Source organism: Silurus aristotelis, assembly GCF_946808225.1.
Source record: "Silurus aristotelis genome assembly, chromosome: 29".
In the NCBI taxonomy this organism is placed as follows: Eukaryota; Metazoa; Chordata; class Actinopteri; order Siluriformes; family Siluridae; genus Silurus; species Silurus aristotelis.
In genome coordinates, this window is record NC_139602.1 from 5,195,250 (window position 1) to 5,210,668 (window position 15,419).

The 15,419-nt window shown below is 40.1% G+C and overlaps 3 protein-coding genes across 4 annotated transcripts in view; 2 read left to right on the top strand and 1 right to left on the bottom strand.

The window, feature by feature from the left end:
- Positions 1–2,483, bottom strand: part of xkr5a (XK related 5a) — a 23,501-nt gene extending 21,018 nt beyond the window's left edge. Inside the window, exons 1-2 of one of the 2 annotated variants that reach the window (XM_083535085.1) lie at positions 2,180–2,483; positions 319–502 (exon numbers count right to left, since the gene is read on the bottom strand). In XM_083535085.1, coding sequence (XP_083391211.1) covers positions 319–502; positions 2,180–2,306 — 311 coding nt within the window. In that variant the 5' untranslated portion in view covers positions 2,307–2,483. The remainder of the gene's footprint in view (positions 1–318; positions 503–2,179) is intronic. The other variant, XM_083535086.1, reaches the window with a different exon arrangement.
- Positions 1–15,419, top strand: part of LOC310722600 (uncharacterized protein) — a 1,041,764-nt gene that overhangs the window by 117,482 nt on the left and 908,863 nt on the right. The window lies entirely within an intron of this gene.
- On the top strand, positions 4,154–14,420 carry prep (prolyl endopeptidase). The gene is made up of 15 exons (XM_083535062.1): positions 4,154–4,464; positions 6,975–7,049; positions 7,494–7,627; positions 7,811–7,941; positions 8,357–8,566; positions 8,665–8,786; positions 9,953–10,058; positions 10,824–11,015; positions 11,102–11,299; positions 11,384–11,487; positions 11,564–11,700; positions 11,804–11,898; positions 12,053–12,184; positions 12,347–12,503; positions 13,237–14,420. The coding sequence occupies exons 1-15, from the start codon at positions 4,423–4,425 to the stop codon at positions 13,529–13,531; spliced, it is 2,130 nt and encodes a 709-aa protein (XP_083391188.1). The 5' UTR covers positions 4,154–4,422; the 3' UTR covers positions 13,532–14,420.

Consider the following 15,419-nt stretch of genomic DNA (forward strand, 5'->3'; position numbering starts at 1 on the left):
ACACACACACACACACACACACACACTCCAACATTACACACACACTGCAGTAGCACATCATTATTACAGAGATACACACAAACCAGTAATTACATGCACTCATTAATTATTACACACCAGTATACATTACTACACACACTGTATTATACACAATTACACATTGATCCCGCAGACCTCCCCAACTACATAAATTATTACAGAGATACACACACACACACACACACACACACACACACACACACACACACACACACAAATAATTACACACACATACACACTCCAACATTATACACACACACAAACACACACATTACATACCTTTTGAAGATGCCCAGGTGGAGTGTGTGTATGATGAGTAGGTGACATGTTCGCTGTTCTCCATCCGCCCGGTACCACATGAAGCTCAGCACCTGCACAATCGCCCCCGGCAACAACAGGGCAAAGGTCAGGCCTGCACACATTAACTGCTCATTCCAGAGGTAGAAGGCAAAGCAGCAGATCACTGGTGGGAAAGAACACACACACAAACACACATCAACCTGACACTCTTTGGTCCAATGCCCAGTATGTAGCTGATATACCTGTACAGGTGATCTGGATCAGTTACACATTCTTTACATTTACACTTATGAATATTGTAACATTTTACGAAGTTGTTTAACAAACACATTGAGGTTATTTTAAGCTGACCGTGTGATACCATCCTGATCTTCTCACAGGCTCAAACACAATTTAAACCAATACCATGAAGTTACAGTGCTGAATTCAGGATTCTAATTGGTCAGAAGGTGCTGCTTTGTAAATGATCATTTCTGTAACAACAGCTTATTCACGAAACGTGTCATCGCTGATATAAAGTTTTATTGACTTTGAGAGTTTTTTGTAGAGAAAGAGTTTAAGATTTGTGCTGAAGCTGCTGGGAACAGGAACTAACTCGTTCCAAGGACATTACACAACTTTTTTAATAATTATAAATGGATGTGTGAACAGAAAAACGTGCAAAGGGTCAAAAACAATCCATCACATCACTGGCACCCAAAACTGAGCACCTTCACCATTGAGCACTGACAAGCGAACCTTCTGCTTCTGCAACCTCTAAACCAGTGCTGCTCCACTCGTGCGTCATTTTTCTTTAGGACAGATTCTGCACCTGATGCGCAGCACGAGGACTCAAATTCTTTGATGGACCTTTGTGACGTCTGTTCCGAGTGGAACCTGTCTTGGAAAACCTCTGTCTGACCCTGACCACTGTACTGTAACTCAGTTTCAGTGTGATACTGATCTTACAGCCTCGTAGACACAAATCTAATTCTCAAAAAAAACAGCTGTTATCACTGAGGGTGTACTCACTTTTGTTGCCAGTTATTTAGACAATAATGTCTGTATGTTGAGTTATTTTTAGAGGACAGTAAATCTGTACTGATATACAAGCTGCACATTGATACTCCAAATATATCCAAGTTTCATATATTTTTTTTTTTGTTTTGTCCCTTTAGAAGATATAATACAATGTTTGCTGGAATGTGAGGGGTGCACTTACTTTTGTGACATACTGTACATATTTATATATTAGGGCTGTCAATCGATTAAAATATTTAATCGCGATTAATCGCATGATTGTCGAGTTAACTAGTGATTAATCTGAGCTTATTCACACTTTTTTAAATTTACCTTTAATTAATACTTTTCAATTGTTTAATGCATCATATCTACAGGGATTATAAAACATCTATGTGTGTGTGTGTGTGTGTGTGTGTGTGTGTGTGTGTGTGTGTGTGGATAATGTTTTGTTTTTTTTTCTGTAAATTTGATCCAGATTTTTCAGACAAATTCTGGCATCATATAAACCCATCATTTGACAAAGCATTAAATTATAAAATTTTATATCATTATAATAATTCAGTCACGTCTTATAGCGTCACTACTCCGTATATGGTACCGATTTCCGCTATTATTGCGTCACATTTTAAATACAAGTAATTATAAAATAGAGGTCTCTCGCGCGCGTTACCTGCGTCACACCTGGACCCTTTATATATATTTATATATATGCGCACAAAAAAAACACGTGACGTCTCGCGCACAGGTGATGCGCACACACTGTAACGACTGTAACACTCGCGCGCATGCAGGTACAGTGAGTGTGTATGTGGTGTGAACGTGTTTCGGGATCACTCACGCGCGGCTCTCTCCGCCAGGATCACGAGCGCGGTCGAGCCGAACAGGAGCACCTGCCAGCACGCGCTCCCGCATCCTCCTCCTCCTCCTACTCCTCCTCCTCCGCAGCACACCATCACCGCGGCCATGTTCACACCACTCACGCGCTGTCTAACCCCGGATTCACGCGTCAGCGCGAGAGCAGCGGATCCTGCACCACGCCGCCGTCATCCTCCGCACAGCCTCCATCACAGACACACCGGGGGCAGTTTACCGTTACGGTCCCACTCCCTCCCTCCTGCCCCAAAACAAGTGTGACGTCATGCAGTTAGAATTTAAAGAGACAGCAGAGAGAGAGAGGGAGAGAGAGAGAGAGAGAGAGAGAGAGTGTGTGTGTGTGTGTGTGTGTGTGTGTGTGTGTGTGTGTGTGTGTGTGTGTGTGTGTGTGTGTGTGTGTGTGTGTGTGTGTGTGTGTGTGTGTGTGTGTGTGTGGTTTTCCAACATTCTTGTGGAGTTCCCAGTGGTGTTGAGTGCTTGTTGGCTGCTTTTCCTTCACTCTCCAGTCCAATTCATTTCAAACTAAATTTAGACCAGGTAACTGTGGAGACCAGATCATCTGATGCAGCACTTCATTACTCTCCTTTTTGGACATATAGCTTATACTTAACTTAGAGACATGTCTGGGGGTCATTGTCCTGTTGAAAAACAAATGATAGTTCAAACCAGAAGGCATGACATGCTGCTGCTAAATGCTGTGGTAGTCACACAGGTTAAGTTTTTTAAAAAATCACAAAAAAATTTTTACCAGAGAAGCACCTCCACACCATCACACCTCCTCCTCCATGCTTCAGAGTGGGAACCACACACTCAGGAACCCTCTGTACATCTAACAAAGACACAGCAGTGAAACATTTTTTATTTGGACTTATCACACCAAAGGACAGTTTTCCACTAATCTAATGTCTATTGCTTGTGTTTCTTGGCCCAGGCTTGTTGTTATTCTAAAGTAATAGTTACTGTACTTCAAGTCGACCTTGACGGCCTGGGGGTGCTTTTCTGTTGACATAGTTGGTGATTTAGTGGATGCCAAAAAATATATCTGCTACTTGAACTTTGAGAAGCATATACATGAGCTGTTATTGGAGGTGCTGTAAATCTGCGGTTTCTGAGGTTGGTAATTCTAATAAACATATCCTGCAGCAGAGGTAGCTTTTGGTTTTTCTTTTCTGGGACGATCCTAACGAGAGCCTGTTTCATCATAGCGTTTGATGGTTTTGGCAACTGCTTAAATTCTTGCCAAAACATGGATTACAAGGACATAAGGACATATATGAACATTTGCACCAGAACCAATGGGATCAGGACCAGTTTTTATTTTCCATTTCCCATCACCCTACTGAACTCTACACCAGCAGGACATAAATAAAACAAACATTGATAAAACAAACTAAGAACCATTTATGACGTTGTTTACGGATTTTTACAGATTAGAAAATCAAAACTTTGTTCATTTCAGTAGCAAAATGAAGCAAAGAAAGAAACCCACTACAGCCCATGACTTGTGTCTAATGTGAATGATGCACTTTAGCAGCAAAGTTATTTTTTATATGTCATTCATGATAAAATCACAATCAGAATCATAACAAAAACAGGGAGCATCTTTTTTATTGAGTGGAAAACCTGCCTGATTAACTTCCCCTTCTTTCTCTTTTTATAGTTTTTCTTTTCTTGTTTGACATCTTAATTTTCTCTGCGCCATTCTTGTGTTCTTCATCTACAGTACTGATCCACTGCATTATTTTTCTTCTTTATTTTTATACTCAATAACCCTATAGTAACTCTATAGATAGATAGATAGATAGATAGATAGATAGATAGATAGATAGATAGATAGATAGATAGATAGATAGATAGATAGATAGATATCCAGCAGGTGGCGCCATTACAATCTGTGCTGCTCCGTTAAACGTTGTCTGTCACGTCACGTTTTTTTGTTGAGTCCTCCAATCAGAAGCAGGTACTAGGCGGTGCTTCAAATTGCTCTATGAGTCCTGTACACGTGCACTTACAGTGTGTAGGGATGAAGGTCTTTTTGTGTCCTATCTAGTGCACTTTGTGTTTAACAGCAGTCTATTAAGAACCGAGTCCTCCTCCCTGAGACTGCGTTCATAGTGTTGAGGCGCTTCTCCGGATAATTCAGTGTAAATCACGTGTGTGTTTCTGTGCAGTGGTGAAATAAAAAAAAAAATCGTAATAATTACAAAAATGCCATTTCAATACCCAAACGTGTATCGAGATGAAGCCGTGGTAAGTCCTGTTTTTGGTTGCTAATCGCTAGCTAGCTTAGCCACATGCTAACATAATGAATGGGTTTATTAGCGAGAGAGAGAGCGAGAAAGAGAGAGAGAGATTTTATACAGACTTCTTTAATAATCTTCATTATTAAACTTTTTTTGGCAAAAAAACCCCACTAATGTTTATTTGGTTTAATAGCGACAGGTGCTGACAAAAAAAAAAATACAATGCTAACTGCTAACCGCTAGCATTTTTATTGTGTTTGAATTCTGACAATAAATAAATGATTTATATATAATGTATATAATACAATTACAAACAAATAAATAATTGTAGGTGTGCAGAAAAAGCAGCTGATGAAACTAAATGACTTCCTTTAAAAATATAAATAATTTAGAAAATAATATTAAATCTACAATGTTTTCAGTGAGTAGAAAAACAATGTTTAATTATTCATAAGAATTCATAAGAATGACTTGAGGTTCAGTTTGATTTGTGTAGTGTTTTTAACTCTAATGAGAGTCTGGTGAGAAAAACCCTGATATGGCATGAGGAAGAACCCAGAAAGCCTCCAGTCCCTCAGTGGCTTCATTGTGTTCAGTGATGGACATTAAATACTGAACTGTTCATGCAGCTGCTCCTGAACCCCTGCAGCAGTCTGCTGATTTTACACTCCGTCTCAGACGTTTTGGAGCTTTTTCTCGAATCATCCTGAATGTTTACAAACCAGTAAATGTGTTTTTCAAATCCATTTGTACAAACAACAAAACACAATGGATTTCTTATAAAGGCCTGAACTTTTCTCTAAATCCTCGGATCAGATCGCACGAGACCTTCACTGTACTGTACTAGTGTCCGTCTGCTTCTTGGTTGTTTCTGGATTTGCAGAAACCCTGTGTCAGAACTATTGTTTGATCTGATGCCGTTCACTCGCCTTCATTAGTGACGTTCAAGATTCTTCTGCACGATTCATCAATTCACAAGATGTTTACAAAAATCAAGTTAAATAGAAATTACATTTTTTACAGATGATCACTGGTTTAACCATTTTGCATTCCGTGTGCTGAACTGATGTGGGAGATGTTTTGGAGGAGAACAGTAGACACTTGTACACATTGTACAGTTAAATGAAGGTACCAAAGCATTCACAATTTCATCAAAGCAACGAGAGAATGCTTTGATGTGCACAAGTGACTTGTTGAACAAGTCGTTTTGAGAAAAACTCAACAGTCCAAATCCATCCTCAAGCTTCTTCAGGTGCTCAGTAACTTCATGGATCTTCAACATGAAATTACAGAGTAAGAGCTTTGAGGATTTGGACTGTAGTTAATGTCAACAGTCTGCTACATTGACTCAGGACTACAGGTTGCTTCTGAACTCCATCACTGTAACATCGTTTATCTGTAATAAATGGACATTCGGTGCAACCCAGATGAGGATGGGTTCCCTCTTGAGTCTGGTTCCGCTCAAGGTTTCTTCCTTATGCCGTCTCGGGGAGTTTTTCCTTCACCACAGTCGCCACCAGCTCAATCATCAGGGACAAACTTACTTATAAAGAACATATTCACTTTTTATCACCACATCATCTGTGTAAAGCTGCTCTGAGACAATGTTCATTGTTAAAAGCGCAATACAAATAAACATGAATTGAATCTTTTGTCTGTTCATTAGAATCAGAATAATGAATTGATCCTATAGGGGAATTGTTTGGTTGTAGTTGGTAATTAATTATAATTAATACAAAAAATATTTATTAATTAAATGTGTAGCAGCAGTGAAGAGAGAAAAGTCGGACTACAAGTTACTGCACGTTTAATTATTATTGCCCAAGACATTAACATTATATAAGTGTGGCATGAGGATCTGGAGCTATTTGTATATGTGTAGATAAAACCCTCAGATGGAGGAGTTACAGTTTGATGGCTGCAGGCTGAAATGATCTCCTGTGGTGCTCAGTGGTACGAGTCTGTAACTGAATGCACTCCTCAGAATGACCAGTGTTTTATGTAGAAGGTGGAAGGAGTTGTCCAAGATGGAATGTACTTTGGACTATCTTGAGTCCGGCTCCTCCTCCTCATCATCAACACTGGATCTGTTTGTGTCTGCCTGCTTCCAGCCTGTGGCACAACAGTCTCATAAAACAGTGTGGAAGCATCTGTGTGATTCCTCATCACAGAGATCTCACAGTGGAGGTATAGAGACTGATCAGATGCATCTGAGAAGAAAAGAGGGACAAGAACACTTTCTGGAGTTTTTTCTTCTATTTATAATCTGTTTATTATCAAAACGAGTAAAAACATTTTTTACATTTCCTTCTGTGTTCAAAACCTTCAACCAGTGTTGTGATTTCTAATCTCACCCATTGAACCTTCTGTCTCTCTGAATTGTTTGTTGTTTGTGGGCGTTGGATGAGGAACAGGTTTTGAGTTACAGATACACACATGATGATCACAGGCGGGTTTTCATTTCTGTTCCAGAAAACTGTAAGTAGTTTAAAACGTTGTTTGAATGTGTCTTCTCAGGTGGACGATTACCACGGATACAAGGTTCCTGACCCCTACAGCTGGCTGGAGGATCCGGACAGCGAGAAAACACAGGTACAACATACGAGAGCGAAAGAGAGAGAGACAAAAAATAAATACAAAGGGAGACTAACAGAGAAAGAGGGTGACAGAGACGGAGAAAGAGAGCTGGATCGCAAGAGAGAGACATGGGGGGGGGGTGCAGAATGACAGAGAGGGAGAGAGAGAGAAACATTGGGAGAGTGAGATGTTGGGGGGGGAGAGATAGATAGAGAGAGCGAGAGGGGAGGGAACACAGAAAGAGAGAGAGAGAGATGCAGAGAGAGAGAGAGAGAGAGAGAAAGAGAGAGAGAGATGCAGAATGAGAGAAAGAGAGAGAGAGATGCAGAATGAGAGAAAGAGAGAGAGAGATGCAGAATGAGAGAAAGAAAAACACAGAATGAGAGACATGGAGAGACGAGAGAGAGAATGAATGTGTTTAAACATGGCTGGTTTATTTCATTCTCGTCCTTGACTCAGGCGTTTGTGAACGAGCAGAACCAGCTGACTCTGCCCTTCCTGGAGGAGTGTCCAATCCGAGAGGTTTTTAAAGAGCGTATGACCGAGCTCTATGATTACCCGAAATACAGCTGCCCCTTTAAGCGGGGTAACAGGTGAGGGTGTGGAAGCTGCTCTGCATAAACAATCTGTTTATAAAGAAACATTTTACCAACATTGTGAATTTTTACTTCCTTTACTTTCATTACTATAAACAGTTTATCATTCTGTAAGGTTCTGTTATCACATGTGGAGGTATGAGGAAACTCCTCTCTGACTGAAACTCTTTTCTTCTGCAGATATTTTCACTTCTACAATACGGGTTTGCAGAACCAAAGCGTTCTCTACGTACAGGAGAACCTGGAGGCAGAACCCAGGGTGTTCCTCGATCCCAATACATTCTCAGATGATGGGACCATAGCGCTACAAGGTGTGTGTCTGTGTGTGTGTGTGTGTGTGTGTGTGTGTGTGTGTGTAATACACATGCACCCTGATATCGTCAATAACTTATTTTTTTTATTTATTTTTTTTTAAGAAATTGAATAATTAATTTTGTAAATATTGCAACTTGTATCATTATTTATATATTATAAATGATTATTTGTATATCATTTTTATAAATAAAGCTTTTTTAAAGCTGCAGTGCGTAGGCAATTTTGACTTGTTGATCTGGAAAATATCCAAACCTGGTACCTTATGTGCCCTTTTTTTATATTTTGTTTATTTTTTTTATTTCATTTATACAATAATGAATCTGAAGCATGTTTTGGAGCATTGAGGTGATTGTAGCTAAAATGTAACCGATTCAAACCTCACACCCCGAGCTTTTTTTTTTTCTCTCTCAGGTTACGCATTTTCGGAGGATGGCGAGCACCTGGCGTACGGTGTGAGCGCGAGTGGCTCCGATTGGGTGGAGCTCCGGTTCCTGCGTGTCGAAGGAGCTGTGGTTCTGGAGGATCGCTTGGAGAGGGTGAAGTTCAGCTGCATGGCCTGGACTCATGATGGAAAAGGACTCTTTTACAACTCTTATCCCGAGCAGGAAGGAAAGAGTGATGGTACACACACACACACACACACACACAAAAAAAAAAAAAAAACTTAAACATTATTTGCTTTACTGTGTTTAAAACTGTTGTATATATTCCTGTCTCAGGTACGGAGACGTCCACTAACCTGAATCAGAAGCTGTACTATCACGTGTTGGGGACTCCACAGTCCCAGGATATTTTATGTGCTGAATTCCCCAAACAGCCCAAGTGGATGAGTGGAGCTGAGGTAACACACACACACACACACACACACACACACACACACACACACACACACACACACACACACAAAGTACTTATAGAGATTATTACAACCCTAATTCCAAACAGGGACACTGTGTAAAATGTAAATAAACCCTATAATTTTAGTCACAATAAAACATAAACATGATGTTTAAACTGAGAAAATTTACCATTAACTTATTTTTATTCGATGGCTGCAACACGTCCCAAAAAAATTGGACCTGAAAAATGTAATTAAATAAATACGTTTGGAGAAACATTTTGCAACTAATGAGGTTAATTGACAACAGGTCCGTGAAATGATTGTGTATGAATAGTGTATCTTATAGAGGCAGAGTCTCTCAGAAGTAAAGATGGGCGAAGCTTCACCAATCTGTGAAAGACCGTGTCTATGAATTGTGGAACAATTTCAGAATAATGTTCCTCAACATCAAATTGCAAAACACTTGAAAATCTCATAATTCATAAATTTGGAAAAAATCTCTGGTCAAGGGACGAGGACGAAAATAAATATTGCATGGCCGTGATCTTCGGGCCCTCAGGTGGCACTGCATTTAAAAAAAGTCATGATTCTGTAATGGAAATCACTACATGGGTTCATTAACATCTCCAAAAATCATTGTCTGGGAACACAGATTGCCATGTGATCCACTAATGCATCTTAAATCTCTATCATGCAAGAAGAAGGCATGCGTGAACATAAATCCATAGATCCATAAACGCCACCATCCACACTGGGACAGAGTTCATTTAAAATTTACTGAGGAAATAAAAAAAAATGTTCAGTTGAAAAAGCTGCATCTCTGACGGTATGGTGGTGCGTTAGTGCCTGTGGAATGGGCAGCTTGCACTTTTGGAAAGACTCCAGCGATGCTGAATGGTGTATACAGGTTTTAGAGCAACAAATGATTCCAAAGATGCTACTGCATCTATTACAATAGTATGACTTGGTAGAAGAGTCCGGGTGCTGAACTGACCTGCCTGCAGTCCAGACCTTTCACTATCTAAAAACTTTATATTCTCAGGGGTTTTTTTTTGTCTGTTTTATTGTAAAAAGGATTTATGAGATTTCCAAATCATTGCACTCTGTTTTTATTTACATTTTGCGAAGTGGCTCACCTTTTTTGTGTGTTGCTGTTTATGTTGTAGGTTTCCGATGACGGGCAGTACGTGTTGTTGTCTATCAGAGAAGGGTGTGACCCAGTGAACAGGCTGTGGTACTGTGATCTCAACACCATCTCAGGCAGCATCACAGGTGATTCTCTCAGCAGCCTCATTCCAAATCAAACACCATCACGCCTACATTATTCACATCCTTCTCCAAAGCAATGCCCTGAAGCCTGGGTGATGTCTCACTAAACTGAACATTTCTCAGGAACCTTTGAGGTGTTTTTTTTTTTTTTTAAGTTTTGATTTGAGGAAAAGAAATGAATCTTGTTTTATATTTAAGGGATTTTTTAGAGTATCTTCAACAATTCAGGACTCTCGGGTGTGTTTATATTTGAGGAAGCTGTTGAAAGGAAACTCTTAAGAGATAAAAAATTATGCTTAATCATTTCAGATCTAATAGTTTATAAGTGAACACATTTCAGGAAATCGTGGTCTCATAGATGCGTTTTCAAAACACTGAAGTTACTCAAGACACCTTTTCAGGAGCTCAGGAACTCTAGCTGTGTGTTTTTAAGGCAAGTTTTGATTCAAGAAACCTTTCTGTATTGTGTGCCCCTAAGTTTGGGGACCTTTTTTAGGATATTTTTTTAGGCACCTCGATGTGCTTAGGATGTTTTAGGATCTGAGGAGTCTCCAGTGAAGACTAGACACAGGAACTTATGTTTATATTTTAGGAACCATCATCTTTAGGTTTTGGGCATCTAACCTTTTTTAAGTTCCTGCTCTGGTGTGGTTATGAATTTCAGTTTTGTTTGAAATGTCAGTGATCAGTCCTGTGGTCCGTTTTTGCAGGATAACGGCGTGTGTAAGCTTCTGATTTTGTGGCGTGACTTGTCGTTGTGTTACACAGGGATGTTGCCGTGGGTGAAGCTAATTGACAACTTTGATGCTGAGTATGAATATGTGACGAACGAGGGAACTGTGTTTACCTTCAAAACAAACCTGGATGCTCCGCGGTACCGTCTCATCAACGTGGATTTTACTCAGCCAGCACCCAGTCAGTGGAAGGAGCTCATTCCACAGCATGACAAAGATGTCCTCGGTGAGAAAAAAAAAAAAAAAAGCTATTGATAAATCTAAAGTTTTTTTTTTTAACGTTTAAGCAATTTTCATTTCTTCACCCCTCAGTGTTTGCTACATGCACATACTCCAGCTTCTTGTGTGTGTGCTACCTCCACGATGTGAAGAGTGTGCTGAAGATGTACCATCTGGAGTCAGGAGAAGAGCTGAAGACCTTCCCGCTGGAGGTGGGCTCCATCATGGGCTTCACTGGCCGAAAGAAGGACTCTGAGATCTTCTACTACTTCACTTCTTTTCTCTCTCCAGGTGCAGACTTGTTTTCCGTCTATTTAGTCACTGTCTGTTTTAAATAAATAATAAAAACAAACAAATGTTCCCTTTCTCTCACAGCCATCATCTACCACTGTGACCTCACCAAAACTCCTCTACAGCCACACGTCTTCAGGGAGGTGAAAGTGAAAGGCTTTGACCCGACAGAGTACCAGACTACACAGGTACCCCTACACACACACACACACACACACACACGTTTACAAGCACAATGCCTGGTTATGAAATGTTCCTGTGCAGGTGTTCTACCCCAGTACAGATGGAACACAGATCCCCATGTTCATTGTGCACAAGAAAGACCTCCAGCTGGACGGGTCACACCCGACCTTCCTCTACGGCTACGGAGGTTTCAACATCTCAATCACACCTAGCTACAGGTAACTGTGCTCACTCGCTCTCTCACACACACACACACACACACACACACACACACAGGGACATTATCACTGTTCATTCATCATGGTGTCTTTTTGATTGCAGTGTTTCCAGACTTATTTTTGTAAGGCATCTGGGAGGAGTTTTAGTCGTGGCCAACATCAGGGGAGGAGGGGAGTACGGGGAAACGTGGCATAAAGGTAACACACACACACACTATTTTTATTTATTTATTTATTTTTAATACATAATATTTTCTACCTTTCTGCCTCACTTTAATTCTTCACTTCTGTAAAGCTGCTTTGAGACATTGTCCATTGTGAAAAGCTCTTTAGAAAATCTCTCTCTCTCTAGCGGGGATGTTGGAGAACAAGCAGAACTGTTTCACTGACTTTCAGTGTGCAGCAGAGTATCTAATAAAGGAGGGCTACACCTCCTCAAACAAACTCACCATCAATGGAGGCTCCAACGGAGGCCTGTTAGTGGGTACGAAACACACACACACACACACACACACACACACACACATAGACTTTTATCTGAATTGAATCATAATGTAATAACTATTATATTACTATTTTAACAAAGGTGTGTGTGTGTGTGTGTGTGTGTGTGTGTGTGTGTGTGTGTGTGTGTGTGTGTGTGTAGGGGCATGTGTGAATCAGAGGCCAGACCTATTCGGCTGTGCAGTAGCTCAGGTTGGTGTGATGGACATGCTCAAGTTCCACAAGTTCACCATTGGCCACGCCTGGACCACCGACTTCGGCTGTTCTGAGATTAAAGAGCAGTTTAACTGGCTCATCAAGTGAGGAGACACACACACACACACACACACACACACACACACACACACACTGCTAGCTATGAAATTTGTCAACTAGGATTTTACAGATGTACACAGGAATTTTTTTTTTTTTTTGCTCCATGTAATATAAATTCATGGTGTTTTTGCACTCAGACCAGTGTAGTGATCTACTGATCAGTCAGTGGTGAACAGTTATGAAGTAAATGTAATTTATTGATGGACATAAGTTGCTTTTTCTCGACTCTGTACTTTACTGAAGTGTTTACGTTTGAGGAGACTTTTACTTTCTACTCAACAACATTTAGCAAAATCAGTTCCTTTTTATTTATGAGGATAAAAACGTATCTGGTGAAACTCGCAGCGAGTCACCAATCAGGGTCGAGCGCACGCTCTGTTTTACACGTGTTCTGATCTCAGTGTATCTACTGATCACCAACATACAGTTCAACATCAAGCAGAACATTTTAGAGAAGAATAAATGATGAAGAAACTCAAACTCACCAGGAAAATAAAATTAGTACTTTTACTGGAGTCACATTTTATCTACTGAATCTTTTATTTTAACTCTCATACATGGTTTGTGTACTTTATCCACTACTGTGAGCAGTTAATGTTCAGGGTGTTGCTCAGGGGCCCAGCTGTTTGTTAGGGCTGCGATAGGAACTCATGACCTTCTGATCCAATGCTTTAGCTTGTTTCTTTCTCTCTCGCTCTCTCTTTCTCTCACACTCAGGTACTCCCCTCTGCACAACATCCGGGTCCCTGAGGGTGACAGTGTGCAGTATCCAGCCATGCTGTTGTTGACTGGTGACCATGACGACCGTGTGGTGCCTCTGCACTCTTTGAAGTACATTGCCACTTTGCAGCATGTGATTGGATGCTGGCCCAGCCAATCAAACCCTCTCTTTATCTATGTAGACACAAAGTCTGGCCATGGGGCGGGAAAACCCACCAGCAAGGTGATTCAGGAAGTGGCAGATACCTACGCCTTCATCGCCCGCTGCCTGGACCTTCACTGGATCGATTAACAGCTTTCTCTATCCCTTCATTCCTTACATTCTCCCTTTCTCTTCTCCATCTGCTGCTCTTTATCTTCCTGCTTTGTATTTCTACTTCATCCCCTTCCTCCATCTTCCCCCTCTTTCACCCTCTCTTCTGTAATGTCCTACTCTTTCTATTTGTATCTCTTATTCTTTCCCCTTTTCCTCAATCCCTTTCTCCGTCTCTACTTCTCGATGCCATTGCCCTTTTCTTTTTCTCTTCCACTATCTTTCTTCTGTTCATATTTCTCAATCTTTTATTTGTCCTCTTTCCTCATTTTCCATCTCTCTCTTTCCCCTGGTTTTTTTTTTTTTTTTTTTTACCTTTTCTCTAATCCCTTGCTATATTCTGCCCTCCATTTTCTTGCTCCCACATCACTTCTTTCTCCTCTTGTATTCAAATACACATTTATCAACCCTTCTTTCTCTCCTCTCCTGCTTTTAAATCTGGCAGTGTAATTAGTACACGCTCTCATTCCTCTTTCATTCTTCTTTCATCCCGCTTTGTTTCAATCGCTCTATCATTTTACTGTTTTCCCTCATTCCACACTTCTTTTAATCATGTACAGTAACTCCTCAGTAAGCAGTAATGGTTCCCCCTCTCTCACTGACATTTCTCTTGACTCTCATGACCCCTCAAACACTGTACAGACTCTTTATTTATTACCACATTCAATACAATAACATTTTTAATGAATAATTAACCGCTCGGTATACACCCCCGTGTGTGAGTATTAAGGTGTCATACATATTCATATATATGAATATTTCACTGGCTGCTTCTACCTCCAGACTTATGCAGATTGATTGTTTTTAACCTTTTTAAAGGGAAAATGTCAGCATAACATTAAATAAAGGACTGGTTTAATAAACAGGATAATATTTGGAATGACTGCAGTTTTTTCAAAGAAATATCTGGGTTTTTTTTACTGCTCAACAATCTTTTTTTTTTACCATGTTTGTCTACTGGTTTTTATTCGAAAACACATGTTGAAAAAAAGCAGTGTGTAATATTTACGTACTTATCACTTTGTGTTGATTAATGACTGAGAAACACTGACTGGATCTTTCCACTTAGGAACCATGATGATGGATTTGCAGTGGCTCAATTAGAAAGTGTTTAGTTCAGGGGTCTCCAATCTTTTCCAGAAAGGGCCAGTGTGGGTGCAGGTTTTCATTCCAACCAATCAATGGTCACACCTGATAGTCATTGAAAATGAAGATCATTAGATTTGAACAGGTAGAATTTGGTGTGGACTTGCTTGGTTGGAATAAAAACCTGCACCCACACTGGCCCTTTCTGGAAAAGATTGGAGACCCCCGGTTTAGTTGATCATCTTTAGCTAACAAATTGTGGAAGCATGAAGTTCAATAAAAACTAAATAAATATTGCGTCGATAAATCTAGTAAAAGACTGGAAACGATGCACTTTGAATTTTTTTAATAATTACATTTAACTTAAAATCGAACTTGAGCTTTTACAGTTATGTAATTTTAATTTCTGACCACACGGTGGCAGCACCTTATCACTGAATTGAAACGAGCATTAAGTTCTGCGAGCAGCAATACATCCAATTACTGTATTGTTTCATATTATAAACATTACTGTAATAAAGACAAAATTTGCCATACAAATTAGCGACTTTCAACTGCTCCCATTAGGGGTCGCCACAGCGGATCATCACCCTGTCCTCTACATCTGCCCCTTTTCACCCAACTACCTGCAGGTCTTCCCTCACCACATCCAAAAACCCTCTCCTTGGTCTTCATCTTTTACTCCTTCCTGGTAAAGTAAGTAAATAAATAACATTTACTGCAAAACAAATAAATTATCGTTATAATAATTAGAACTACACCTGAAACTCCAAAACCAAAT

What these genes read in the sequence shown, in the direction of transcription:
- prep (XM_083535062.1), top strand. Translation starts at nt 4,423, where the DNA reads ATGCCATTTCAATACCCAAACGTGTATCGAGATGAAGCCGTG. An exon ending in GCAGGAAGGAAAGAGTGATG is followed by an intron (nt 8,567 to 8,664) that starts GTACACACACAC and finishes TTCCTGTCTCAG; the next exon opens with GTACGGAGACGTCCACTAAC. An exon ending in TCAATCACACCTAGCTACAG is followed by an intron (nt 11,701 to 11,803) that starts GTAACTGTGCTC and finishes TTTTGATTGCAG; the next exon opens with TGTTTCCAGACTTATTTTTG.